The sequence below is a fragment of the Archocentrus centrarchus genome, chromosome 8 (assembly GCF_007364275.1).
Source record: "Archocentrus centrarchus isolate MPI-CPG fArcCen1 chromosome 8, fArcCen1, whole genome shotgun sequence".
NCBI classification, from domain to species: Eukaryota; Metazoa; Chordata; class Actinopteri; order Cichliformes; family Cichlidae; genus Archocentrus; species Archocentrus centrarchus.
Window position 1 is genome coordinate 4,428,270 of NC_044353.1, and position 27,706 is coordinate 4,455,975.

A 27,706-nucleotide genomic window follows, 5' to 3' on the forward strand; every position below is an offset into this window, starting at 1 on the left:
ACGAGCGCTTCTGGTGGGACAACGTGCCAGAAAAATCTGTTAGGACCACCTACATGATTTATTAATATCGTCTACAGTACCAGCCAAAATGTTGACTGGTACTGTATGTTTGGTGCAAGTATATCAGTAATAGTAACACAAGGGGAAGTGTAGCGATATGTCGCTGTATTAATATTTTGTCCCTACCCACATTTGAACCCTCCAAATGAGGGGAAACAGTGACTGGATGCAAAAAGAAGAAAGATGGGCTGCAGCCTCTCGGTCTAAAGTCACGCGTGTTTGTGATAATTAAATGATAATCAAAAAATGTTTAACGTAAATAAATAATGAGCTAGTCCATGTGTCACTACTGTTAGCTACATAGTTCTTGCTTCCTACTGGACTACTGAGCCATAAATGTAAAAGAATGGCTCATCAATGACAGTGAGATTAAAGAAAAGAAACATTAATCACCTTAAAGTTTGCTTTTCTTTTTTAACTCATTTTGCTAGCAGGAAAGAAACGCTGCTTTTCTTGGGGATTATTTTCATCTGCACATTTGCTGCTTTAATGAAAAAAAAGGCTGTGTGTGTGTGTGCGCGCGTGTGTGTGTGCTAAAGGAACTTGTCACCCAGTGTAACAGTGCTGCTCATGGTTAAAGGAGCTCCATAGCTCAGAAGAACATGCATTAAATATCATAAATTCATACAAAACTTAATAGGATACATTCGTTGCTCCTTTGGATTTTCCATATTGGATGCACCGACAATAACAAAAAGAAGAAAAAAAAAAGCAGATTATCATCTGACTCATCCTTCAAACAGTGTCCTGTCACCTTTCTAGTGTAAAGTGTGCCGCCTGAAGGCATGTCAAAGGTGACACCGTTCATGCTCGTCTCAAAGCTGCCACCCTGAAGCTTCAAAGCAGCCGTTTCTGCTCGTGCACCCACAAAAACAAAGCAGGATCAAATATTTCAATAACCCAAACATTACATTTCAATCACGCTGCCTTGTGAAAGGACAAATGCACAAGTGCAGTCATTTTCCTATTTACTGCAAATGTTACTCCTCTCTTTTTACTCATTGACAGTTTCACTGAAGTGATTATTCACCCCTGTTGAGGTTCTCTCTTTTTTTTTCCCCCCCCTCTTGAATATTCTGTATTTGAATATTATTCCATAATCAACACAACATGTTGCTGCTTGTCTGTGTTTACATCGCTGATTTGCATTCAAATCATATTTCCTCTTTCTCTCCCAGCATGCTCAAGTACAGATGCTCCAGAGGTAGCTGGGAAAAGGTTGCTTGTGCCAAATATACTGTAGGAATAAATAAACACTTTATCAGGCCATGGAAGAGAGGAAAACCTATGTACGGGGGAGGAGCGGGCCTGAAAAAAAAGGGGGGGAGTGGGAGGGGGGGACTCCATTGTCCTCGTTGGAACGAGCAGTGTGAGAAGTGATAATTAACCGGTAATTAATTTGGTGGTCTTTATCTCAGAGCAATGTGTGCTCTGCAAAAGATTAGGAGAGCTTTTTAATAAGCAGCATAGAGTTTGATTCTGCCTATTTCCGCCTGCAACAAATAAGCCTGTGTTTGTTTATTCCAGACAGGCAGCTGGCAGAGAGCTGCTGATACATTCACAGGCAGGCTTTCCCAGTTTATTCTCAGTCTGCTGCTGGTGGAGGCCTGGAACCCTGCATGCGCTGTGTACCTGACATCAGAGCACCACTGATAATTACAGATGAATGAATTTTCTCCTTTTCTCCTGCTGTGTTGTTTTCAGAGCAAAGCAGCACATTCAGGAGTGGGGCAGTTATTCTGGGTTAAAAAAACAATCCAAATGTTTTAATAATGCATTTTGCAGCTGAGACACTCAGTCAAATGACAATTAATTAGTATCAATTTTAATAATTGATTAGTCTGGGGTTTTTTTTAAAGCAGAAATAGTGCTTGTTTGTGGTTACTTTAATATGAAAATTATTTAAAGATGTTAGTCAAAAAAACTTGAAGATTTTCAGGCTTCAAACAGGCATTACCTACCATTTTTAAATGTATAACCAGGAGATTTATAGCTATGAAAATAAGAAATAATTACAACCTGGATGTTCTTGATGCTTTAATAAAAATCCCTTAAAGAATATCCACGTTTAAGCCAATATGGAAATTGTATTTTTAACTTTTTTTTTTTTTGCATCTAATCAAAGCAGGTTTATAATTGACTCAAATTATTATATAAAAATCTGTGTAGGTTAACAGCTGTGAGTAATTTCCTGTTTATGCTTACCATTAATATGGATGGGAGATAAATAAGAGAGGATATGAGACAATCTCATTAGGAGCATTATTTCCTTTGCAGTATGCAGTCGCACAAAGTCCATATTATACTGAATTAATGGGGGGAAAAAATTCAGGCATGGACATGAAGGCATTTGATAAATCCACGTTTCATTCCATCACACACAAAAAGGACTTCGTGGGGTTTTGTTGTTTTACAGAAAGCGAAAGCCAGAGCACTGCTGCCACCTACTGGTCAACACCAACAACAGGGCAGCGCAGCGATGGGGAGGACAGGGAATGAGAGCAGCACAGCGACTAACACCTGCGAGAGGTCAAAGTTCAGGACTGAATTAAATCACAACACCTGAACAGAATTATTGAAGGGATGATTTAAAATGTGAGGTTAAATGTTTCACAAGTTATGTAACCTATGAGTGTGTTCAGCACTGAAGAATGGAGACAATTTCATTAATTTCTTGAATATTCCCGTCAGACTCCGAACATCTCTTAAAACATGTAAAACAGCAGCAGCAGCAACAACAAAAGGAAGATCATGTGCAGGCATTTGTATCAACGCTGCACTGAAGTCCCAATTTTGTCCACCAGATGTCCCTGTGCAGACAGAAATGCCACAGGCTGCAACCCTTCTGTCCTCAGTCGACCCCTTTCCAAAACTGCAGCCGGCATAAAGCACAGCCCCTCCAAAAGCCCCCACAAATCCGCACCAGCCTCTGCCTGGCCTATGCCCATCAGTCCCAGCATCCTCAGTGGATGAGAGCTGTCATGTCACCTCTCTGAACCCCGCCGAGGGGACAGATTCAGCCGGTTAAAAAGGAGTTAAATCCCAGCAGAAAACTGTCTCCTGGTTTATATTTAGCTTGTACACAGTCAGAGGAGGTGAGCTCGGTGAGAAGCCATGTCCGAAATGTCACACAAACCCACACCGCTTCCTACTGTACGTCCTTCACCGGATGACCTAAATCAATTGTCAGCCCACACGACGGGTGAGTGCCCCCTACTGGAGCTTGACCTTAACACTCCTGTCTCCTGTTCGAAAGGCCTGATAGCACAAAAAAAAAAAAAAAAAACCCAAAAAAGATTAAATTAGGCTGCACACAAACACAGCCGGCCTGTGAATAATGAAAAGGAGATGAACACTGTTCTAAACAATAGAGGCCCCAGTGGCCATTCTGCAGCTGTTCAGATGGCTCCCAGCATGCACTTCACTCCTGGGCAGTCCGTGCCTTTATACACTCTAATACAGTAGCACACAGAGGCCACACCTGCTGTCTCTGTGGCTGCCCCAGGCCCTCCAACACCAACGCCACACAGCCAATAAAAGAAATATGAGTAGGATGTAGCAGGAGTGCAAACACACACATATCCACACACATCCAGCGCTCCCTCTCCCTCTCTGTGAAGAATGAGGATATACGAGCACACAAAATCCAACTCTATTTGTCTCTACTACCCCCCCACCATCTCCATCCTTTCCCTCTGCACACTCTCTTCATCTCCCCACGGCAGAACTGACTAAAAGTAATTATACATGTTTAATAACTTCAAGGACTATAAAAACCGCTGTCGGGGGGCGAGGAGGTCCAGTTTAACGACGGTGATAAAAATGAGGGTAAGGAAGAGGGGACAGGGGAGGGGGGGGGGGGGGGGGGGGGGGGGGGGGGCAGTGACAGTAAGAGAATGAGCTTGTGAAAGGAATCGAGGCCTCGGAAAAATCCAGGGAATTACACTACATGAAAAGTAGTTCAAGCCCATTTCAGCAGTGAATATAAACTCGACTAGCATTCGCTGAGCAGTCGGAGGCCAGGTGTCTACTGAGTTACCCACAATCCGCCTCTTTTCTGTGTACCGGTAAAGCCTGGAATATGCCGTGCCCATATTCCTCGGGAGCATCGTCTTTAAAAGTCAAACAGACAATGGCGATGAGGGAAAACCTGTTTCAAAGGCGCTGAAGTGAAGCAAATCTCTTGTAGCGCATCCTGACAGAGTCAGACACTCGTGGGCCGGGCTTCTATTAGTTTGAATTCTGGGAGTGTGGGATTGACGAGACAAAGCTACAGTGTCTGCTGTGTGAGAACACAGGGCGGCGAAGGAGAGATTGGGCTTTTTTGCTATAGACACTGAGTGATCCCGGTGTTAGTTCTGAATTTCTCTGCCTGCTCTGACTGACTGCAGTTCTGCCTATTTGGTGTGCAGCACAGCATGAAAATCCCCAGAATAACCCCTGGTTCCCTCATTCCCACAGCAGCCTGAACACAGAGAAGACTCGCCGTGTTTTGGGCGAAGGAAACACGTACTGGAACACGCTCGTCTACTTTTACTGACCTTGGCTGAGTTACATTTTTTGCTTTCGTTTTGTTTTCACTGTAACCTCTTGATCATTGAATTATCGGAAAAGTGTAGATTTTTCCTCTGCCCGGTCTAACTGTATGCTGGAATTCCTTGAGAGTTCATTGTAAAAAGGAACAGAAGGTCTACTCGGTTCACTCTGCCTCTGCTCCTCCTTGCCCCAGGCCTGAGCATTTTGCCGTTATGTATGCCTTCCCAACTTCCTGACCTTGTCCAGGTCCAGGTGAGTGTAGATGGGTTCATTCGACCCACATGCCCAGCAGGTCTGCTTGGCCTGGGCTGTGCGGAGGTGCCCGCTGCCCTGCTGAGGGCGTGGGCGAGGAGTGTGAGGGGTGCTGGGAGGAGGAGGAGGAGGAGGAGGAGGAAGAGAGGACATTCCTTGGCCTCAGGTGAAGCTGGGCGCAGTGCCGCAGTGCCGGGCACATACTGTGAGCAGGAATATATAAACACACTGTGCTGCAAGCTGCACCTGCTGGCACACACACACACACACACACGCACAGGCATGCGTATGCACAACAATAAAGAAACACAAATCATATTCATAACAAGGCTGGATGGATACAAAAAGTGCATAAAGAGCTTGTCTTGCGTGTAGATGTGTATATATTTTCTGTATTTATAACACAATTATAACACCAGCACGCTGTTGGGTATTACACCACATTACTATCCTCCTGCTGCTACTTCCGGTGATGACAGCCAAGGCCTCGGCTCTAAAGAAAGACTGAAGCCAGGGATCAGGCCTGCAAGCCTGCCAACACAAACCACCAGCACCCCCACCCAGCCTCCAGGACCATACTGCCCCTCACATAAACCCACTCAGCTCCGGCAACAAAGCACAAAAGGATGTGGGAAGACTGTGGCAGGTGTCCCAAAGCAGAGCGGAGACACACGCATGACAAAATATTTTGCTGATGCGAACAAAAGCCGAAAAGAACAAGAAGATGTAGGTGCAAAGTTGCACATCGACATCCAGCGCCTGCCCATAAAACCAAGAGAGAAGAAACGTCTGAGAAAGAACAGCGTTCAATACTTCCTCCAGATTTTTATTTTTGCCAAGGTGTAAAAGCCTCTGGAAAAGAAGCTGGACCATCTCAGGACATGAAAAATCCTTACTCAGTAATAATGAAACTAATACTTAAGATCCGGTGGTCAATTATTTTATATGAACAATAAATCAAAAAGCTGCTGGTGCGTACCAGCAGGGGCAGACCCCAGAGAATTATTACCAACTCTGGAGCTCTGCGGAGCTTTTTAACCCCTTCTACACACACACACACACACACACACACACACACACTGTTTTGAATGCATGACCCACGCTACCTCAGAAAAGCAAAGTGCATTAAAGTCCAGGTGAAGAAGTAGAATATCTTAACAAGAGCAGAATACAGTCTCCTGGATGAGTTGAGACCAAAACGGAGGTAAAAGGAGAGTGATACTGAAAAATGTAAACACAGGATATGTGAGGCGGCTATGGTGTGCATGCAGTCGGACTGAGAAACAGCGAGAGTATCCGTGGCCCGGAGAGATGAACGTATTGCTTTGAGTCTGCTGGATGTGAATGCAGGCAAACATATAACAGATTTAAGAAGCCAAAGGTATCGGGTCTGAACGTGGACTTCTTCTCTCCTTTTTAAGGCAGCAAACATTTTTAAGAAGAAGAGAAAGTTTTTGTAGATTCTCTTCCATCAGTTTATCTTAGCTTAAACTTTAAATGACCTGCAGGAATCAAATCCAAAGAAGCCTGCAACAAATCTCTGTATTCTGTAAGTATTGATGGGCAGGCTGGAAAAAACGAGTGGCAAAAAAAAAAAATGGAGAGTATGAGTTGCAATTTTCAAATTTTTGTGCTTTACCTGATACAGTGAAACTATTGTTTTCCCCAGTTCAAATCAGTAGCCCCAAATAAATTTCGGCCAGTAGAGTCAATACATGCTAAAACGACCCCAAACTGCATTTTTAATAATCATATTAAGCCTGAACCACGTTTACCGGTTTAGATCTGACTTTTACTAGAAGGCCAGCGCCGAGCCAATGCAGACACAGAGGAAGACAAACGCACTGTGACACAAACACACTCGTGCCTGCAGAGTGACTGAGGAGCGGGATCTGTCGAGGAGACGTAGCCTTGGCCTCGGAAGATGGCTTCCCCTCCAGAGCCGCGGGAGACAGGAGACTCAGCGCTGGCTGGCTTCGGGTTAGCTCCATTTGGCAACCAGCAGGCCGAGTTGGCCTCCGCGTGCTCACAAATGAGCATGGAAGAGAAAGGTGATGATGTGTCTGTGTGTGTGTGTGTGGCAACTAAGCCAGTGGAGTCATTATGAGAATCCATCATGACTTATTATCACCATAACTGATCATATCGTACACATGCACGGTTGTACTGTTCTTGGATGACAGCCTCTTATTTTCTCAGTACAAACGCTGATAGAAATGAGAGGCTTATTGTTGCCGCCGCCCCCGCAGTACCCAACCCCGGCCTGATCATCAGATACATGCAGTAAAACTGCATGCCTGCTTGTTTGATGACAATGACCTCGCCGACTCCCATGCTTATTTTCAGGGAGCATTCAGGAAGTGTCTTTTTGACAGGCTGACACGCCGCTGTGCCTCGTCGGGAAAGACAATTCCAATCAGAGCTTCATTGAGATAGTGCCATTCACAAAACAAGAACAATGGAATAACTGAAGTCTATCATGTTCTGCCATGTAAAACAACCTTTGGGCTAATTGTTCCCAATTAGGTGGCTGACACAAAGGGAGGCTGACAAGCACACAGGTGCCTGTCTGGCTGGCTGTCTCTCAGAGGGGTATATCCTAGCTGCTTTAGCTTTGTTAGCTTCACACAGCACTCAGTGCCTCTCTGCACATCAAACCAGAGCCCAAGATAGGGGGAAAAAAGGGAGAAGTGGTGTGATTTATAATGAAACAAGAAAAGGAAGAACAGGGAGAGAAGCAGGAAGGATTTTTTTTTTTCCCTTTCAGTTTTTTTTTTCCAAAACATGTTGATAGGGCTGAGTGAATTATTCAGGGTCTTAGTCTGACTCTCTGTGGGATGCAGCTATAATGTGCTGCGGATTTGCTTCAGGGCTCAGTAAAAGTTTGTGGTGTTTCGGACAAAAAGTACCCAAGTTTAATAAAAGTCAAAAAACAAAACAAGAAAAACAAAACTGCCATGAATCAGATGATGGAGATATCAATTTGTAGACTTTTTCCACTCGTGTTGTCGTCATTAATTATTGAATATTCATCTAGAACTTATTTCTTAATTTAGAGGCAACATTTATTCCAGATGTAACCAGGTCAAAATGTTGTCCTAGGTTCTCTGGGTAGCAGTACTTCTTGTAGTAATTTAAATAAACACAACTTTAATAAATGCACTACGAGATTAAAAAAAGGGAAACATTTTGGCACCAGTCACACGTTTCTCCTCAGTCCTTCTGTGAGCATCTGTAAAATGATAACTAACAACAGAGCAATAATAAAGAGAAAGATATTCAATATTTCTGTTTAAAGGTCCTCACACACTCTTCACCCCCCCCCCCCCCCCCCCCAAAAAAAAAAAAAAAAAAATTCAGCATCTCCTGATTTGAATATTGACTTGACATGATGAGACCTTCCCCTTGAATCTGCTCAGTAGATGCAAACTGGTGCCATTCATCACTGAAGTGAAGATATAAAACTAAGGCTGACATCTAAATGATTCCACCCAATCCCCCATATTTCACAGGAGGCCTCCTAATATCAGTGCTGACATTTAAATGAACATTCTCATCTATGGGGAGGTCTAATTTGATCAATGCAAAAATCCCCAAAAAAGAAGACGGTCACAACACGCGCCCACATACACACACACACAGACACGCACACACTACTTATTCACAGCGATAAGCATCTTCCTGTACATCTGTCACCTTCATGAAAGGAGACCTCCTGGTGACCTGGCCCCCATAAAGACAAGTTGCTGCTCACAGATTCACCGCGGGCTGCCTGCATCTGCGTCTCATCCACCACCAACACCGCTTTCATCCAGCATGGCTGCAGGCAGCGGGGAACATACAATACATCGGCTTCACAGAGACATGTGACGGCAGACGGAGACAAGTACACAGAGATACGAACAAAACGCTTTCCGCGGCAGCCATGGCAGCATGAGCTGAGATAAAGATCCGCTATTCTGCAATAAATCTCCCCAAAAGCTGCAACAAAATCTACAGTTCATCTTCATCCCGGAAGGCGTTAAGTTTTATTTAACAGAGCCCGTGCGTGTGTGTGTGTGTGTGTGTGTTGCATTATTTCCTTTGCTTTGTGACAACATTTTCACCTATTTCCCCGAATGAACTAAAACACAGAAAATGATGAAATCTCTTGACAATGTCGTTCATGACGCACAACGAAGCAACAAGAAGAAAAATGAAGCAACACAATAAAGAGCGACAGAGCCGACTCATAACGTAACATTTCATACTGAGACTATAAACTCGGTGCTCTGTGTGCTTTCTGTCAGATGTCAAAGATTTCAGTGTTTTTACAACTCGACCTTAAATCCCACAACAGATTTATTTAGTAAGTGATGGAGAAATTTCAGAACTCTACCTGATAATTTACAGTAAATTAATGACAGTTTTTAGCAGTTTACCGTCTGTAAATCACAACTACAGTTCTTACATAAAATACTATCGTGCTGTAAAGAACATCAGTTTTACTGGCAGCTGTCTGGTTGGTATCATACTGCTACGTTAGTGTTCCTACTGTCCGAAACTATAACTGCATGTTGTTACCGCTTCACCCTGATTTTATTTTATTCCGGTCCCTCTTGAGGGAAAAGATCTCAACTTTGCTGCACCACCTGGATGCAGGAACACTGCTGTATTTCAACAACCACCACAAAGATGAACACAGGCTGGAAGGTATTACAGTGCAGTACAGTACAGGGTGGTCATGGTGGCATGTGAGCTGTTAGGCAAAGGAAAACTAAATCATAACACGCAAATATAAAGTAGCTTTAGACATATACAGCGCTCCACTGCATTCAGAAATAACCGTACTTTACTGTAAATTATCTCCTGTATTTTTTTATTAATATTTTTATTGATATTTTTGCATACAAAACAATGGTGTTTATATATACCAGGGCGCATATATTATATACACCATTAACTTCAGGCTGCATGTTTTCATGAACAGAAAACACTAGCAGGACACCTCCACAAATAAAATATAAAATAATAATAACAATAATAATAATAAATAAAAAAAAAAGAAAAAATAAGTAAGTGTAGTTTACAGAGATATTGTGTTTATCTATCTCTATACATATACAGATAGATTTTAATGAGGCAAACTCTATATAACAGGTTTGTATGAAAAATAACTACTTCTGAACTTCCACTCTGTAAATGAAAACAATGTAATTACTTATGTGTTGTATTTTGGAGTTATCGCTGCTCTCCCCGCGCACCAAAGAGTTGCTGAATCTTTGGATTCCCCTAAAAGCCTGTCAGATCTGATTCCTCGGGCACTAACACGTCGGTACGAGTTCTGGTTTGTCTTTTAATTCTTGTAGTCACGTTTTATTTACAGTCTTTTATTTGTGTAAATTTCCTCGCGCTCTTTTCATTTTCTCCTGACTTTGTCTTTTTCTTTAAAATCTTTATAGTTTTCATTTGTCTTCAGCAAATCATTTTGGAACTCTTGTTTGTGGACTGCTTTACTTTAATAATTTGTACTCTTTTTTTCCTTCCACACTGGTGACATTAACTGTGTGCTGTCTTGACCATTATTCCCGTTATGTTATATTCAGGCTTTGATTGTTATTGATGTGGATTCCAGTGCTTGTGAGAACGATGCTCAGGGTTGGCTGAAAACAGGCCGGAATGACCCGGACCGTCGGAGAGATTAACGACTTCCGGCAGGTGTTCGTGTTTCAGGGTTGTTGTTCAAATCTTAATGAAAGTTGTGTTCCTGTCACTGAATTTCAAGAAAGACCAACACAAACAAACAAAAAGCATGTAATCTGAATCATAAATGAAACAAAACAAACATATAGTACCAAGTATGGTCTCCTTACTCATGTTTTCTATGCATGAAAATAATCAGTGTGAGGAAAATGCCACTGCGTCTTCTCGCGCTACACTCAGAGCCTGTATACTAAATATAACACATAACTACAGGAACAGTTTGCCAAGCCTCACCTCCACACAGGCAGTACACTTAGCAGCATTTCTGAACTGCACACACACACACACACACACACACACAACAATCCACAGTATATCAACACCCACTGCGGCCTCCTGCCTGCTTATGAGAATGTGTCACCTCTTGTGGCACCCGGAGCAGATAGCAGGAGGCCGAACCAGAGTGTTTAACTTGGGCTCCAGTGAATGGCTGTAGGTCACCACTGTATCATCTCACCACCACATACACACATGGGCTGCCAGGTGGCTTTTATTTGACTTTAATGTGGAGAAATATTAGATTTTTCCTGGGCAGGCTAAATCCTTCCCCTGGGCTCCCAGATAGCCCTGCAAAACCGTACACAGAAGACGGGTCAATAAGAGCCCTGATACCAAATCTCCTTAAAGTCGCTCTTTATTCATGAATATGGGCTGAAACAATCTTTTAGAGGTATTAGGGAGTTTGTGAACAGAGTGCAGGCCTCTCTAATGCACTTTTGTTAACAAGGAGGAAGGGATGATGTGCCACTTTTGCTTAGTCCAGCTGCGGAGGGGATATTTTTACTTTTTTTAATTATCAGGGGGTTATTGTTGAAGTAATTAGGCTACCAACTGTAGGTGTAATTACTGCAAACAAATGAAACCATGGGTACAATGACTGAAAGCCTCTACATCACACTGGTGGGATTGTTAGTGCTTTTAATTCTTTAATTCAGACCACAGTTGTTATAAACCCCCTCAGCTTTCTCTATTAAAAAAACAATATCATTATTCTAAGCTTTAATGAATAGTATTAATTTTTAATGCAGGAGTTCAAAGGAATCTCCGTGCTGTGATCTCTCTCACTTCAAGTCAGCATCATATGGGGATTTGCATTTCTGGAAGTCTCCACAGTTTGCTGACCATTCAGTAAGTCTGTAGTTGCCGGGTCAAAGTGGACTTGTGTCTTCTGCCTGCAGCACTGCTCCACATTAATACTTCAATCAGGATATCCAGGCTTCAGGTTGGTGGTTTAAAGCTTTTCCTAAACCAATCAGAAGAAGTCTACGTGAACAGTTTAACAGGATTATATCCTGACTGCATTGTTTCCGCTCGTGCCCCAACTCCTGATGCAAAAGGCTGGGCACACTTTCTCCGCTTCCATAAGGACGGCGGCATTCCACGGCAGGTACCTTTCTTCCTTTTCAAGTAGGAGTGAGCATGCCGACAACCGCCGCGCCGAACAGATGATAGATATCCACCTCGAGGCAGCTGATCAAACACAGGCCAAAGAGATAAAATAGCCACAGAGGAAGTCAAATGCACGACTGATCACTTTTGCGGCGACACACAGCTGCCGCGATTAAATCACATCCTATGTAAACAGTTGTCCTCGATGATTTCCCTCATAATGAAAAAACGCCTATGACCAGATGGAGGCTTTAAAGCAGCTCATCACTGCGGTGAGCAGGAAATGTTACATTTGACTCGATTGTCAATTCTTAAGTTGGTGACTATCCACCACAACTGGAGAAACAATCAGCCTTCAGTAAGAAAAACACGCAGGGAGAAATATGATACAGCACTTCAGTCAGTGATTCATCGGGTTTCTCTGGAAAGCACATTACAAATTTATCAACATTAGCAAGAAACTCATTAGGGAACACTTTAAAAAAAGATACACTAATCAATATTCTTATAGTAAAAATAAATCAAATGACTGTGTAGAATATTTAAGGGGCTGCTTTTAGTGATGAACCCTCAGCAATTTATCACATGACTCTGCAGTTCTCCTCGACTTTATGGAACGTTTTAGGACCTTTTAGCACTTGCATTTTGGTTTTAGGGCAAGCGACACGCTGTCAACAACCTGATCTTCAGCAGCAGGAGGCGGCTGTTCGGAGAACAAAACTACAATGCACCCAGCAAAGATATCGATGTGCACGTAGCTGCAGAAAAGCCGAATATTTCCTCAGGAGTTTGGTCAAATTGTGCAGGTAACGCAACACCAGATATCATGGTTTGATTAATCACCAAACTGAGTCACACTCTTCAAGTCTGAGTCATCGGACATTAAATGATGTATACAGCAAAAACAGTTAATACAGATGGTTTTAGCGGCATCGCTTTCTTGTTAAATCGGTGCCATACATTACAGCTATTCCTGTCAGTTACCATTAATTAGTAAAAATTAATTAACTGAGGGGAAAACTGATCTTCTATGACTTGGCATAAAACTAGTATATTAAAAAAAAAAAAGGTGCAAAAGCCTGTGCCACATTGCAGAATAGCAGCATGTGTCAGCATACTGGAAGCCTATACCCAAGACTCTGTCAAACCATCCCCCAGCAAACACACACTGAGGCTGCCGACAAGCATATTAGCAGTCGGGAACATTAATTAGGCCCGAGAATATGAACCTCGTGCCTTTCGTATTGTACACATGCAGCACGGCAGAAGTGTGTAGGGGTGCTGTGCACATATGTGAGGACGTTCGTCTAATTTGCCCCGCAGATTAACCCATAAAACACTCATACCTACACACACACACACGACTGCACTTCACAACCTCATGTCTCTGATGCCCCGCCCCCTTCTTCTGTGTCTATATAATCTAGCTCAGTGCATATTTCCTTGTGTTTTACACTCATAATAAAATGCTCCATCCTGCTCCTACACACTCCTCCTCCCTCTCCACACATTCTCCTAATGAGATAAATTAGCGCCTTGCAACAGATGCATGGAATATACACTAATGGCCACCATCTGTCACTCATCTCTAGGAGACAGAGTGAGAACGTGGCGCTAAATCCGATCACAAGCCCCTGGCAGAGCCCCACCACGGTGAGGAGGAGGGAGGAAGGCACGTGGAGAGAGGAAGACAAAGAAGGAGCAATAAAGAGTACAGTGCAGAGCGAGGAGGGGGTGGAAGTGTGGAGGTTTAGGTGCAGACTGGACCGAGGTACAGTACAGTAAGTGGTGGAGAGGCGTTGGAGCTGCAGTACAGCAGGTTAGACCTGCTGGTGATTCAGCAAGCACAACAAGATCTTTAAAAGTGTCGAAAGGGGGTTTGTTCAACTCCCTCTGGTCACTGATAACTAAAATTACAAAACGGTCCATCTTCATATTGAGCTTCTTTATAGCCGAGTGAATGTAGGAAGACAGCGATGTTGTGTCTCGATAAAACACTAAACGGCGCTGCAATGATGTCCGTCACAGAGGCCGGACAGGGAATTATTGGAGCACATTTTTTTTTAAATGTATCCATCATTTATGTTGCTGATGTATTTCCAGTCTTGTCTGTGTTATGTAATTGTTGCATTTCTGAGTTTCAAGTGCACTCCATTAATAGTGAATGAGTGTTTGGATTGTAATCCTTTGCAGCTATGCATACTTTAGTCTTTTATATAATGTGCTATATTAAAAGAGCAAATTGGTCTATCCTTTAAAGGATTTTTTTTTCTATAATTAAAAAAAAAAAAGTTTGAACAGTTGGTCTGATGAAACAAACCTGTGTATCTCCATTATTAGTCATTTTTTCTTTATTTCTCATTAAGTGGAAAATGCCATATTATTAATATCACCCTTTAAGGATCTCCTAAGGCTTGTTATTGATCAATCAAATCAATTTCAGACCTTTCAATATGTGAATATTTACACACAGATTCAGAATGAGAGTTTTAAAGACGCACTCCTGAGGTTAGGATTACAATTACTAGAAAAGTAGTTAGATTACATTTACCCAGTCCTGTGAAAACTACACCAAGTACACCATTACTGCTTCCATAGGAATCAAGAACATAAGCAGCAGCCAGGTGCTGATAATCAATTGCACTTGATTAACTGATCATCAGCTAGTTTGAGCACCTCTAGAAGAGCAGAAGTTTTGGCAGTTTGCTGGTCTGGAGCATTCAGGTGTGTGTTAACACAAAGCCCCAATCTTCCCAGGAGTGGACCTCCCAGCAAATTCACCCCAAGGTCAGCCCGTGCACTGCTCAGAGAAATGACTAGGAGCTACAGCTCAGACTCTGCTGGCCTCAGTTAGCACGTTAAATGTTGAAGTTTGTGACAGCACGGTGAGAAAAAAAGGCTAAACAAATATGGCTTTTTTGGAAGCGTTTCAGGGAGAAAGACTCCTCACTCTAAAAATAACACGACAGCACAGCTTAGGTTTGCAAAGTTGCATCTGAACAAACCACAAGACTTCTGGAATGATGTCCTCTGGATAGATGAGACCAAAATGGAGATGTTTGTCCATAATGCACAGAGCCATGTTTGGTGAAACCCAACCACAGCTCAAACACCTCAGACCAACAGCCAGCATGGTGGTGGAGGGCTGATGATTTGGGCTTGTTTTGCAGCCACAGGATATGGGTACCCTGTGTCACTGAGTCAACTATGAACTCCTCTGTGTACCGAAGTATTCTAGACTCAAATGTGAGGACGTCTGTCCAACAGATAAAGCTGGGCCCAAACCGGTTCATGCAACTAGACAATGGTCCTGAGAACAGCATCAAACACTGTAAAAATGTGAGCGACTGATAAAGTCATATAGAATACAATTATTCTGAGTTATTTCTGCTAAAGCTGGTTCAACAAGCTATTGATTCATGGGAAGGGGGGGGGGGTCCTGAGAAAAACTCACTCTTTCATACACCTGTGTTAATACAAGTGATATTACATTACTGTGTAGTCAAAATGTAAGGTAGGCTGTCTTATAATGACAAATATCCATCCATCCATCCATCCATCCTCTTTATCCAGTACAGGCCTCCAGTCCATCACAGGACTAACACACAGAGAGACACAACCATTCACATCTATGACCAACTTAGAACCCCCAATTAACCTAATATGTATGTTTTTAAGTGTTAGGAAGCTGAAGCACCCAGAGAGTACCCATGTAGGCACAGAGAGAACATGCTAATTTTTCACAGAAAGGCCCAAGGTGGCCGGCAGTTTCAAAGCCAGGACCCTCTTATTGTGAGGCAAAAGTGGTGCCTGCTGTGCTGCCCCTGACGTGCATGTCAAAAAGCCAAAAAAGGTAGATAAGATAAGATAAGATAGTGTTTATTTGTCACATGCACAGTTATACACAGTACAATGCACAGTGAAATGTATTTTGTACCTGCAACCTTATATACACACACATATAAATAAGAAGAATAAAAATTAAAAAAAAAGTAATTCACACTATACACTATACTCTATATACTATACACTATACACACTTTTTAAATTATGATATTTACACTGTGCAATAATGGTCCAGTTAGGGCTCAGAGTTGAGCAGACGGATGGCTTGTGGGTAAAAACTCTTCTTCAACCTTTCAGTCTTAGCCCTCAGGCAGCGGTAACGCCGGCCTGATGGGAGCAGGGAGAAGAGAGAGTGTCCGGGGTGGCTGGGCTGTTTTAGGATCTTCATGGCCCTCAGCCTGCACTGCTTGGTGTAAATGTCCTGCAGGTTGGGGAGGGTGGTTCTGATGGTCCGTTCAGCTGAACGAACCACCCTTTTTAGGGCCATGAAGTCCTGCTTGGTGCAGTTTCCCATCCAGGTGGTGATGCTCCCACGCATGATGCTCTCAATGGTGCAGGTGTAAAAGTTCCTGAGCACCTTGAGTGGGAGCTTGAAGTCTCTCAGCCGCCTGAGGAGGTAGAGACGCTGTCTGGCCTTCTTCACAGTGATGTTTATGTGATGAGTCCAGGACAGGTCCTGTGAGATGGTCACTCCCAGGTATTTGAAGGTGTCCACTCTTTCCACCTCAGCACCACTGATGACAAGTGGATGGTAGTCCCTCTGCTGCTTCCTGCTGAAGTCCACGATCAGTTCCTTCGTTTTGCTGACGTTGAGCAGGAGGTGGTTCTCCTGGCACCAGTTCTCCAGGCGGGAGACCTCTCTCCTGTAGGCTGTCTCCTCATTGTGAGAGATTAGTCCCACAACAGCAGTGTCGTCAGCAAACTTGATGATGACGTTGGACTCTGACGTGGCCTCGCAGTCATGGGTGTACAGTGAGTACAGCAGAGGGCTGAGCACACAGCCTTGGGGGGATCCAGTGTTGAGGGTGAGGGAGGATGAGGTGAGGTGACCCACTCGTACCACCTGTGGTCTGCTGGTCAGGAAGCTGTGAACCCACCTGCACAGGGATGGGCCCAGGCCCAGGTCCAGCAGCTTAGAGACCAGCCTGGAGGGAACTATGGTGTTGAATGCTGAGCTGTAATCTACAAACAGCACTCTAACTGAATGAGGTAACTGAATGGTTAAAGATGCAGGAGAGAGATATACTTGTAAAAGCTGGAAGCATTATCATTTTCAATGAAGGCTTGTTGCTGTGTGGATCCCAGGCTTTTAAGGCTGTTTCCTCCTTTGAAGGCAATTACTGCTCCAATAAAGCTAAAAAGAGCTGTAGTAAAGTAATAGAGCAAGAAACATCAGAGATCTGACTGCCTTGTTTTTGGCAACAATTCTTTTTTTTGTTTTTTTTATCTCTGAGAGACCTTCAGGACAACTGAGTTTAGCATTCACTATATTCACTTATCTGGAGGATGACTCCAAATAAAACTCCAGCTGCAAGCAAAACTTCATGGAACAGAGCACGTCTGCACACGTCTGTGTCACCTTCTTGATATCAAGCATCTCTGCAATAAATCTATACTTTCTATTATTAATCTCCATCCTCTGAAAGATTATTTCTCCATGAAGGTAAACTTGTATTTTCTAGCCCACATTTTCCAGCAGCACCGCTTGTCCCAGCTAATAACAGACACCGAAGGCTGTTTCTGGTACAGTGGATGAGGACTGACCGCTGGCTACATCAGTGGATGTGGATTCCTGTGTGAACCTGAGTCCAGCCTGGGATCCTCCTGGGTCTCACATAGAGATTGCAAGATCTAGACTGAAAACCAGGAGTGAGCGAGCCTTTGGTATCATTTAATATAAATAAAAATAACTTGCTCGAGGAGCTCAGCCAATCCATGTTACTTAATATATATTTATGAAAGCCCATTTACTTATTTAATTCCAGACAGTGACTGTTAAATTAATTCTACTTTCCCTCATTTGATCCCAAATTTTGTTTTTTTGTTGCTTTTATCTACTTGTCATTTTATTGCATTCTGTTTTTATTTTTGCATCACTGCTGCAACTTGAAGTTAGAAATACATTTGCTAAGGATTTTATATTTGCTATTATTTGTGATTTAATGCATTTTAAATATCTGGTTTCATCAGACGATCGGATTTTTTGCCGTTCCCACAGAACTCGCGGAGCTCGACGATTTACTGAATAAATGTGTAACTAAAACCAACTGAGTAACCTACAGCTCCTTGAGGTAAAATGTCAGGAAGACTGTATTGGACTTCACTGGAACCTTTAAATAATGCAAATGACCATTTTGAGTATCTTGCTGGGAGCAGCAGTGCTTTGCACTTCAGTTCAATGTCAGAAATGAGCAGGGAGGAAGCTGTGAGCGAGAGAAGACTTAAGCACCTCTGCGAAGGGCTTAAGTAGTAGTCTGAATTGCAGTATTTATGCATAAGGTACCTAAAAAAAAATTACTTGGAAGAAAGCCTCAACGTCAACTCTCACTCTGGGATCCATCACAGATATTCTAATAGAGCCTCCCCTTGACGGCCAGTAATTCCCTCAGCAGTTTTTCGCCGTCAGAACAGCAAGCTGCTGCGGAGCAAACGGACATCCTGACAACCTGCTGCTGCTGTACCTGCGCTGAAAAGTTAGCTTTTCACACTGCAAAAACTGACAGTCTATCTAAGTCTAATAATCTTACATTGAGCCAAAAAGTATTTTTGATCTTGTTTTGAGAGTGATATACTAAGCAGGAGCTGAATGTGTAAGATTATAAAACTTGTTTTTAGAATATATTACTTTTATTTCTTACTTAGTTACTAAATCCTTAAACTAGTTACTTTACATGCATTTTAGGCTAAATTATATCACTGAGACACTGTTTGAGGTCACATTGTATATTTCACAACCATTTTTAGATGCGAAAGCTTATTTTAAGGCCTCTCAGTAATAAGTCCCTTAGGCTTTTGGTGGCCCATCATTAACACATTTATTTACAATATTTACAAAGCTGCAGTGTAACATTTTATGTAGTACGAATCCACAGCCACAACATAGGCAATAAATCACAGCACATCTTCCCCTGTTTCATTTCAACTTTTAAGTGCAATGACATCATCAAGGTTATATTTTGTCAGAACATACATACTGCATTTGAAACTGACTGGATAATATGATGTAGGATCAACTAGCTTTTCAGCATCTATAAACTCTGTTGCTTGGGCGAGATTAGGAACTACAATTTTATATGCTAAAAAATCTGTATTAAAGCCCACAGTCTCATAAAGCTGGTATTCAAAACAGTATAATGAACTGTCTACCACAAAAATGTTTTTAATAAGTCCAAAAACAGGAACTGTGTCACTCACACTGGTGATTATTAGAGACTTTTCACTTATGTACTTGTTCCCATTGAGAATAAGCCATTTTACTTTGACTCCATGTTGTATGCCACCTATCCCCAAAAAATCTCTTATCTTTGCTGCAATATACTCAGGATTTGTCACTTCAGAGACAGGACCCAATTCCTTCTCATGTACAAATATTGGATGCTCAGTGCCCAATTCATTTTGACAGCATTCAGAAAGCTGATTATGGTTCACAAGTGACTTACAGACATTTCTGAAGTTCAATTTAGATGCCCATTGTTTAAAAAAACAGTGCTTTGATTCGAATCTCATACACATGTGCCTTATCACAGGCCCCAGATGAAGAATCTGAGCAGGGAGATGCAACAGGTAATGTTGCTTAGGTATTATATTATTCTCAGGAAAAAGTTTCTTAAACTGTTTCAAATGCTGTTCAATCATATTCTTCAGTCTGAACACACTTTGTACAGATAAAATAGGGGCAAAGAGTATCTGAACAATCTTAATTAAGTCCAAAACAAACTGAACATATTCATTTTTCTCTATACTGTTGAGCAGAAAAGGCATGATCTTCAACAGTATCAGCATTTGCCCCGAGGACTGTTTCAGTTTATTGTCATTAGATGCCAAGGTAGTGACACTGATAGGGCAGGGTTTGTCACGTATGTCTATTGGTGACAAAGGAAAACTCTGCATGGCAGAATTGAACACATCCAACTCCATCTGTCCAGAGAGAACAAGGTGTTTTAGCACACACTTAATTTCCATGGGTGCAACACCCTCAAGAATGATGTGCATTATATCCTGTGGTGTTTGTTGAATGAGGTCAAAGGCTGGGAAATCAATCAGCTTGCTTCTTCTGTTTATACCATAGGTGGTTTTGAGAGATGATTTCAAGAAGTCTGTGCAAGCCTTTTCTATTTCACAGCACTGCTTAATATGTTTTTTCATTGTCCTTTTAGTAAAACTTAGTTCATTAAAATTAATTTGCATTTCATCAAAGGTACATTCACAATGCCTACACTTACTATATGCAAAACCAACTCCTTCCTTGAAACCAGCAAGCTCATGTTGGGCAAGTGTGTCACCACAGACCGAAACTACAGCACCAAATAAATCCATGCTACCACGCTGTGTTTGGATTTTGACACCATTATAGAGCAACTTTAAGTCTTCATTAATCCTTTGTAATACAAAATCAACACCACATTTGTCAATATCATCAGCTTTTGCTATAGCAAGGAGTCTGATTGCAGCAAGCTTTGACCTAAACTTGGGGTCTATGTTTCCTAAAGTATAATAAAACATGAATAATTTATTTACTGAAGCATGTGACCCAAGAGGATTGCATATCTCTATTTCATCAGCATACAAAATTATCTGTAAAGCAGAAGGTTCTTTTGAAAACAGTGGATGGGATTTATAAATGCTCCCATCAATAATGTCATACAAAAACCCATCTTTGTGGCAACTCTGAGGTGCGGTGTTGATCATGGCAAAAATCCTGGAATTGGACAACAACTGTTCAAGGCTCCTAATAAGGGGTATATAGTAAAAACTTCTGTTTTTGATGGCAATTACTCTTGACTGTCCTTTGTTAACTCTGCAAACCTTTTGAGACATAACTACCTCCTCTGGTATGACTGGGTTAAAAAGCCTCTGGATTGTGCTGTCCTGAATGTATGTGGAAGCCATCATGGAGAAAGGATCTTGAAAATTTTCCAGTTCTGCCAATACTGCCTCTTGTAGCTGCTCCATATTGTCTGAATGTCTTTGAAAGAGCGACTTCATGGTGTCCTTCATGGTACTGAGAAGAGCAGTTTGATACTGCTGGACTCCAGAGACAATACTGTTGACACCCCTCTGAAACAAAAACAACAAAGAAATATGAGCTATATACAGTTTGTTCAATATGAGACTAGCATTACACTTCTTAAGAACATTCTGAATAGGATTTCATACCAAAATGATCTCTGTCCAGTTCTTGCTCAGAATTCAAAAGTCAGAATTACACTTCTCTGGTGTGCAGACTTTCTTTTTGCTCTTGTTCCTGCACCCTTTTGACCTCTTTTCACACGTGCGTGTTCTCATTACTTAAAAACAACACTGTTCCCACTAAATGCAAATCTAAGTATTAACACTGTAATGCTTTTTTATATGTTTATGTTAAATATGTATCCATCTGGTGCTGGCCCGGCCAGTCTGTCAAATTTCAAAAAGTCAATGTGGCCCCAGAGCCAAAAAGTTTGTGTGTATCCTTGTCACAAAATATGACACTGTTGTAGCTCTGACAGTGGAATTATAAAATGGTCCATAGAATTAGAATTGTAAGTTTACATGCTTTCAAGACCTTTTCCCAGTCTTATTCAAGCACTTTTCAAACTCTATCAAGGACCAATTTTCAAGTCTTTATAAGCAAATTATGACTGTGGTAAAACGCATACTTAAATGCAGACACACATACATATATTCAATATATATTTTATTTCCCTAACACTTAGGTTTGTGCAATACCTGGGATAGGTGACATCTTTCCCGGACACTGATGGTAAATGCAGCTGCACATCTGACGAGATTTTCACTTGCTGTAGCAGCTCCTTCCTGTAGATATGTTGTGTTAATATACATTAAAAAAATAATATAAACACCTGAATGTTAACTGTTAAACATTTTCATTAGCAAACATTGCATCTTACCTGATTATCAGTATTTGGAGTCTGGAAATCCTCAAGCTCCGGACTTGACATTTCATTTGGAATGACAGGTATGTTGACCTCACTGTCGGTCCTTTGCATTCCGTGTGTTTTAGTGGCACAGTCAGAAAAAACTGGTATGTCAAAATGTTCACCTGCAGCATGTGATAAGTCAGATGATGCTGCTGTCATCCACTGGGTAGGAGGGTTCCCAGTCGCAAGATACAGAGCATGAGTGCGTCTGATATGGTAGTAAAAAGAGTTAAAGACTCTGTATTCCTCTGTACAACCATCTATTCCGCATATGACTCGGAAGTTTGGACTGCGGCTATGTGTTTTGTTAATATGGCTCAAGAGAGACTTCAATGTTAAGGCAACAAAAACAAAGCAAATCATACACCTCCAACAGGCCATGTTAAACCGCCAAAAAGAAAAAACAGGGCAGCTAGCTGAATGCAGACAGTCTATTCTTAGCCTAATGAAAATCTTCACTCACGGCAAAATCAAGTCATGCTAGCACTACAACACACGTTCGTAAACCTCTATTAGAAATTTAAATGTAGCAGAAGAAAGTAGACAAAACGTTCAGTCTAAGAAGCAAGAGCAGAAACAAATACCTTACTGCTTCACATCACTTTTGAGCTGTTGTTGGCGGGCTCATACAGGCGCTGCAGGTCATTACCAAATATGGAGGGGGGTCGGTTACATCAAAACTCTCATTAAATCTAGTTTAAACTCTAGTTATTGTGATTCAGTAAGGGACCACAACAGGAGTAATAATTAAAATGTAATTTATAGTTATAATATCCCCCTATTATGACTGTTATTACTTTACAAGTTTTAGAAACATTATTATGGTCTGCACCTACTCCCCCCTGACTGCCCTCATGTGGTCACGTCTGTCCTGTAACCGTTTGAAGGGGAGCGAAGAAGCAGGCTTGGACTGGATTCTGCTGAGGTAAGGAGAACTTTTACAGCATTTGATTTAAAAATTTTGTACTACTGGGAAAACAGCAGCCTGGTCCAGCAATCAGTTTACCCATGGATGGACTATCAGTTCTCATAATACGTCCACAAGTTTTTTGCCACTGTAGCCTAAAAGCCAGCTAGCTAAGCTTGCTTAGCTAATATTAGCTAACAGGTTTGGTCCTGCAATTTACGTTACAATGCGATTTTTTTTTTTGTTTACCATGACTAACCAATGGTGTTAAAAGTTTGAATATAATTTTCCACATAAAATATGTACATGTTTGATGTAATTAGCAGGACATGCAGACAGACTTGGTACTAATGAACGTAGGAACAGCAGATGCAGATCAGAGGCAGGTGTGCATGTCTTAGCTGAGGGACCTATGCAGGCTGTGGAGGAAAATGCTGAGAGTTTAGTTTCTGCACTAGTTGAGGCTCCTGTCAATCACTCCGGGTCCACTGTATACAGAAGGAAAATACATGTGTTGTATTTGAAAAGTCCATAAGGTGTTGTACTGTTTGAATGGTCTGACATACTTCTGAGCATGATTTTTTGAGCCTTGGCTTAATGTCGTGTTTTTTTTCATGCCCTCAGATAAAGGCGCAATTAAAAGGAAGACACACGGAAATCATGGATGGACTAGATGATGTTACAGTATCAGTTCTAAATGGTATGTCAAGTTTAAGTGTCTTTAATAAAATAAAGTTGTCCATGCTGACATTGGTTTCAAATTTGAATTTTAACTATTTATGTAATCTCAAAACACCCAAATGTCAAAATTTTATTCTATTTATATTTATTTGTAGCTGGGAGATGAAACAGTAAGAGGACAATTTGGATTTTATTTGCCCTGTCAAGTTGAATACCATTAAATTTATAAGGTCCAAGTTTTTCAACTCTAAAAGGTTTATTACTATTTGACCTCTCTTTACAGCTGCCAACATAGATGAGGTTTTAATCCACACCCTCAGTCGTGATGATTTAAGAGATCTTTTTCCTGGTCCAGAAAACTTTCTCAGGAGGAAACAGTTGTGGGCTCATCTTCACAAAGAGGCAAGTTTTTGCTGCCTTTGATCTAAAAACGTGTAGTGCAGTTTTGTTTGTAACACCTACAACATTTATGTTTTGAATTATTTTCTTAGGAGGACTATTCCACCTTACCAGACAAAGCTGGCCCTGGTGAAGCAGGAACTAGGTCTTCACCTAAAGGAACACCTCCATCTCCCCAGACATCCACTCCTTTGGTAAAGAAAACCCCAGAGAAGACTCTACAGCTTCCCAGTCCTCCTGAATATGTGATCTATACAGATGGTGAGCTGGAACTAGCTCGGAAACACTATTTTGAGATGGCCTGCACTGGTAGAGAGGGAGAAGCTGCCATGTCCAAAGAGCTGAGATGCAGGCTGGTGAGAAACACTGTCACCAGCATGATTTCAATCTTGAGAGCAAGTCGACAAGGAGAGGAGTTACGATACCCGTCCAAGTACGATGTTACTGCCATGGCTAAGAAACTAGTGGAGTATTATCCCATGCTACAGGATAACGACTTACCTGCCAAATATGTATGTGATTAAATTTTTTTCACATTTATTTCAGACTTCTGAAATTATATACGTGATATTACGTTTCTTTTTTTCTTTCAACATCTTATTCACCATAGACGAGCATGTACAGTTATCTTCAGAAGAGGATCCTGAATATTAAGTCCCCTCGAAAGAGGCAGGGTCCCACACCAGAGAGGGGCCGTTCAAAAAAAAGGCGCCACATTGAGTTCTCACCAGGTGACCAGGGAGAAGATGATGATGCAGATTAAAGTGGCGGATCAACGATTCTTTTGCCACCAGTGAGCAGTTCTGATGGCGACAGTTCAGGTAATTGACAAATTCTAATTATGGCAATAATGATGGACGTGAAGGCTGGATGACTTTGATAGATTGGGATGTCTTGATATATTACACTTTAAATTTAAACTTGATTAGGTTTTGATCTGTTGTGACAGGATGTGATTTTTCAATATTCATGTATTTGACTTTCTGTAGAATAACCATCATAAATATATAACACACAATGTTAGGCTTGCTGGCTAAAACACATAGTATCATTTAGATTGATATGTTGGATCCAGTTACTGATTCTGTATTTTCCCCTTTAGTCAACATGGATAGTCTAGCAACACAGGCCAGGCATTACAAGACTCTGCAGGACCTGTATAAGAAGCCAAAACCCAACCGAGATGCTGTTTGCCAAATTCTTGACCTTGAGTTTCAATCAAGAAGAGCCTTCATTGACAGCGATGTTCTGAAAGAAGAAGATAGGCCAACAAAGATTCTAGAGGCATATCCATGTTTCAAGGAGCTTCACAATGTAAGTGACTTACTTTTCATCGTGGCTTTCTTATAAAGCAAGCACTGGTGCAGGTTTTAACATTTACTTGCACTATAGGTGATGGATGAGCTACGGCGGATCCTGGATAAGAACAACAACAAATTCATAACTGAAGTAAAGGCAAGATGGGAGGACTTCTGCTCCATGGTTCAGTTTTATGGTCTTTGGAAGAAGGTGTTAAAGCCACCGATGAACCAAAATAGAGGTTAGTCATTGTGCTATCTTTAATACATCATGTAGCTGTTTTCAGAGACATAAATATGTATAGGATTGTGTATGATAGTGCTGATTAAATAAAACTGGAACAACAGTACTGTTCATGGTGACACCTAATTTTCTGTGGTATCAAGATTAAGTTGCCAATCAAATTTAGATCATTTAGGATTGAACTAAACATTGATTTATTTTGTTCCAGTGGAATGCAACATCGCCCTGTTTAGGGCACTCCCCACACTCTTCCCCTCACCAACTGCGCCACCCAAGAAGCTGGGACATGCCAGTGAGGCATTGCTTCATGTCCTTCAGGTCAGAGTTTGTTCATATTGTTATCAGTTAATATATAGATACTTTATTGATCCCGAAGGAAAGTAGGCAATGTATGTCTGCAAGGGCTTTCACTGTACATTTTGGCAATTTATTTGGTCCTCTTTAAGCATCTCTGCTCCTAAAAATAATAGAATTTACATTTGAAAATTGATACTGAAATTTCTGCAGCACTATGTTGGTCAGAGGACAGCGTGGCCTGCCAAAATACAAATACAGACCAATGTCTACAGGAAACACTAATAAATTGATTAAAAATAACTAATTAAACTAAAATTCATTAAAATCATAAAAATTCACAAAACAAACTGGAAGTAATAACAGATTTAAAACATTACAGGTGCAGTATCTCTGTCATTTCCCAAAGTATGTGGAGAATGACTACTAACAGTGACTAAGACACAAGTTAATCTTGTCATAATTATTTCATTGGCAGGCATATTTGACATTTTCTGTAGGGCATTTTTCAAACTAAAGAAACAAAATGATATGAAGATGAGCTGTACCACCTGTATTCTATGATTGTGATCATTCATATATATATATATACATATATACATAATAGTGTCTCAGTAGTTTGACTGCTCAGCTAGTTTTTTAATGTCTCTCTTCTCTGTTTTGTCCTTTTTTCTTTAGCCAACAGAAGATCCAGCCATCTACCTTCAGAGGAGATCTCTCTTCAGCCCTGTTTTGCTCTTTGATGGGTCCCACTGTATTATGGCAATTGGAACCACACCCATCACCACATTTGCTGAAGAAGACCTCCGTCAAGGTTTGCTGTATCTGATGGCATACTACTACACCTTGCATCTCACATATCCAAAGTGTGTGGCAACCCTTCTGTCTGTCATTCAGACTGAAGTGTTAAAGGACAGTATCCATGAGCGAGACACCACAAGCTCATACAAAAAAGCCATGGCAGAGTGGAAGGCTTTTATTCAGGAGTAGAGTTGTACAGGTACACGACTTTCATGTCTGTGTTGGAAAGTTTTAACCTAACATAAGAGCTGTAAAAAGACATTTAAATTCTTCATTTTTGTTTATCTAATACAAACACATCTTCTGTTCTTCAAATGTTCTGCTTTATAATGTGAGTTTCAGTAGCTTTAAATGTTGATTAGAGTTAATTAACTTTACCAGTTTTTAGTTGTAATTGAAAGTTACTATTAGTTCAATGACACCATGTATAATGTATAGCATTACTTGCATTACAACCTCAACATTATCATTTCTGTGTGGGTTTGTTTTGCACGTTCATGTGTGCAATGCTGTATACTATTGTTGCTATTTGGAGAAGCAATTTAAATAAAGGCTGTTGTATATTGTACTGTGTTTTTGGATTCATTTAGTGTAAATGCTTTCTTATTTTAAGACAGAATATGTAGAATTAGCAATTCTTGAATTCAGAAGAACAGCTGTTAGTTCCTCTTGTTTTAAGAGTTTTTCTCTCAAAGTGAGAAAGAAAAAAACACTGAAAGAAGCATTGGCAGGCTAGTTTTGAGTTTATTTGACTTGATAAAGCACTTGAAATGAGTGTTAAACAACTTGTTTTAAGTTATTTCTCACTTGTCTAAAGACTAGATATTTTGTCTTATTTCAAGAAATCTTATCAAGTGTAATTATCTCAATCCACTGGCAGAATATTTCACTTGATTATAGTCTGAATCTTTCCAAATTAAGTAGTTTTTTCCTTATATTTAGACAGGTAGTTTTTGCAGTGCATATATAATACCAATGTGAAACTTCCTCTAGGCAAACAGCCACAAATCCATTTATAGAAGGTAATCAGACAATGATATATTCCAGACTCTACAGTGGTCGCGCTGTACATTAACGTGACGCCTGGAAGTCAAGGGAAACAATGAGAGCTAAAAAG

At 41.2% G+C, this 27,706-nt stretch overlaps 3 protein-coding genes and 1 long non-coding RNA gene across 5 annotated transcripts in view; 2 read left to right on the forward strand and 2 right to left on the reverse strand.

The window, feature by feature from the left end:
- The window catches only part of LOC115783977 (RNA binding protein fox-1 homolog 3-like), a 266,321-nt gene that overhangs the window by 218,418 nt on the left and 20,197 nt on the right, over positions 1–27,706 (reverse strand). The gene's annotated exons all lie outside the window — the stretch shown is intronic.
- LOC115783976 (uncharacterized) lies at positions 18,851–22,376 on the reverse strand. The gene is made up of 3 exons (XM_030735006.1): positions 21,936–22,376; positions 21,754–21,840; positions 18,851–21,102 (listed from the first exon to the last, which is right to left on the reverse strand). Exons 1-3 carry the CDS (start codon positions 22,344–22,346, stop codon positions 18,964–18,966), a joined length of 2,637 nt encoding a protein of 878 aa, XP_030590866.1. The 5' UTR covers positions 22,347–22,376; the 3' UTR covers positions 18,851–18,963.
- LOC115783979 (uncharacterized) lies at positions 22,745–23,956 on the forward strand. Its single transcript, XR_004020267.1, has 3 exons — positions 22,745–22,890; positions 23,497–23,572; positions 23,837–23,956. It is a non-coding gene; the product is annotated as an uncharacterized LOC115783979 (long non-coding RNA).
- On the forward strand, positions 24,048–27,090 carry LOC115783978 (uncharacterized). The gene is made up of 6 exons (XM_030735009.1): positions 24,048–24,464; positions 24,563–24,773; positions 25,055–25,266; positions 25,345–25,492; positions 25,703–25,812; positions 26,467–27,090. Exons 3-6 carry the CDS (start codon positions 25,060–25,062, stop codon positions 26,776–26,778), a joined length of 777 nt encoding a protein of 258 aa, XP_030590869.1. The 5' UTR covers positions 24,048–24,464; positions 24,563–24,773; positions 25,055–25,059; the 3' UTR covers positions 26,779–27,090.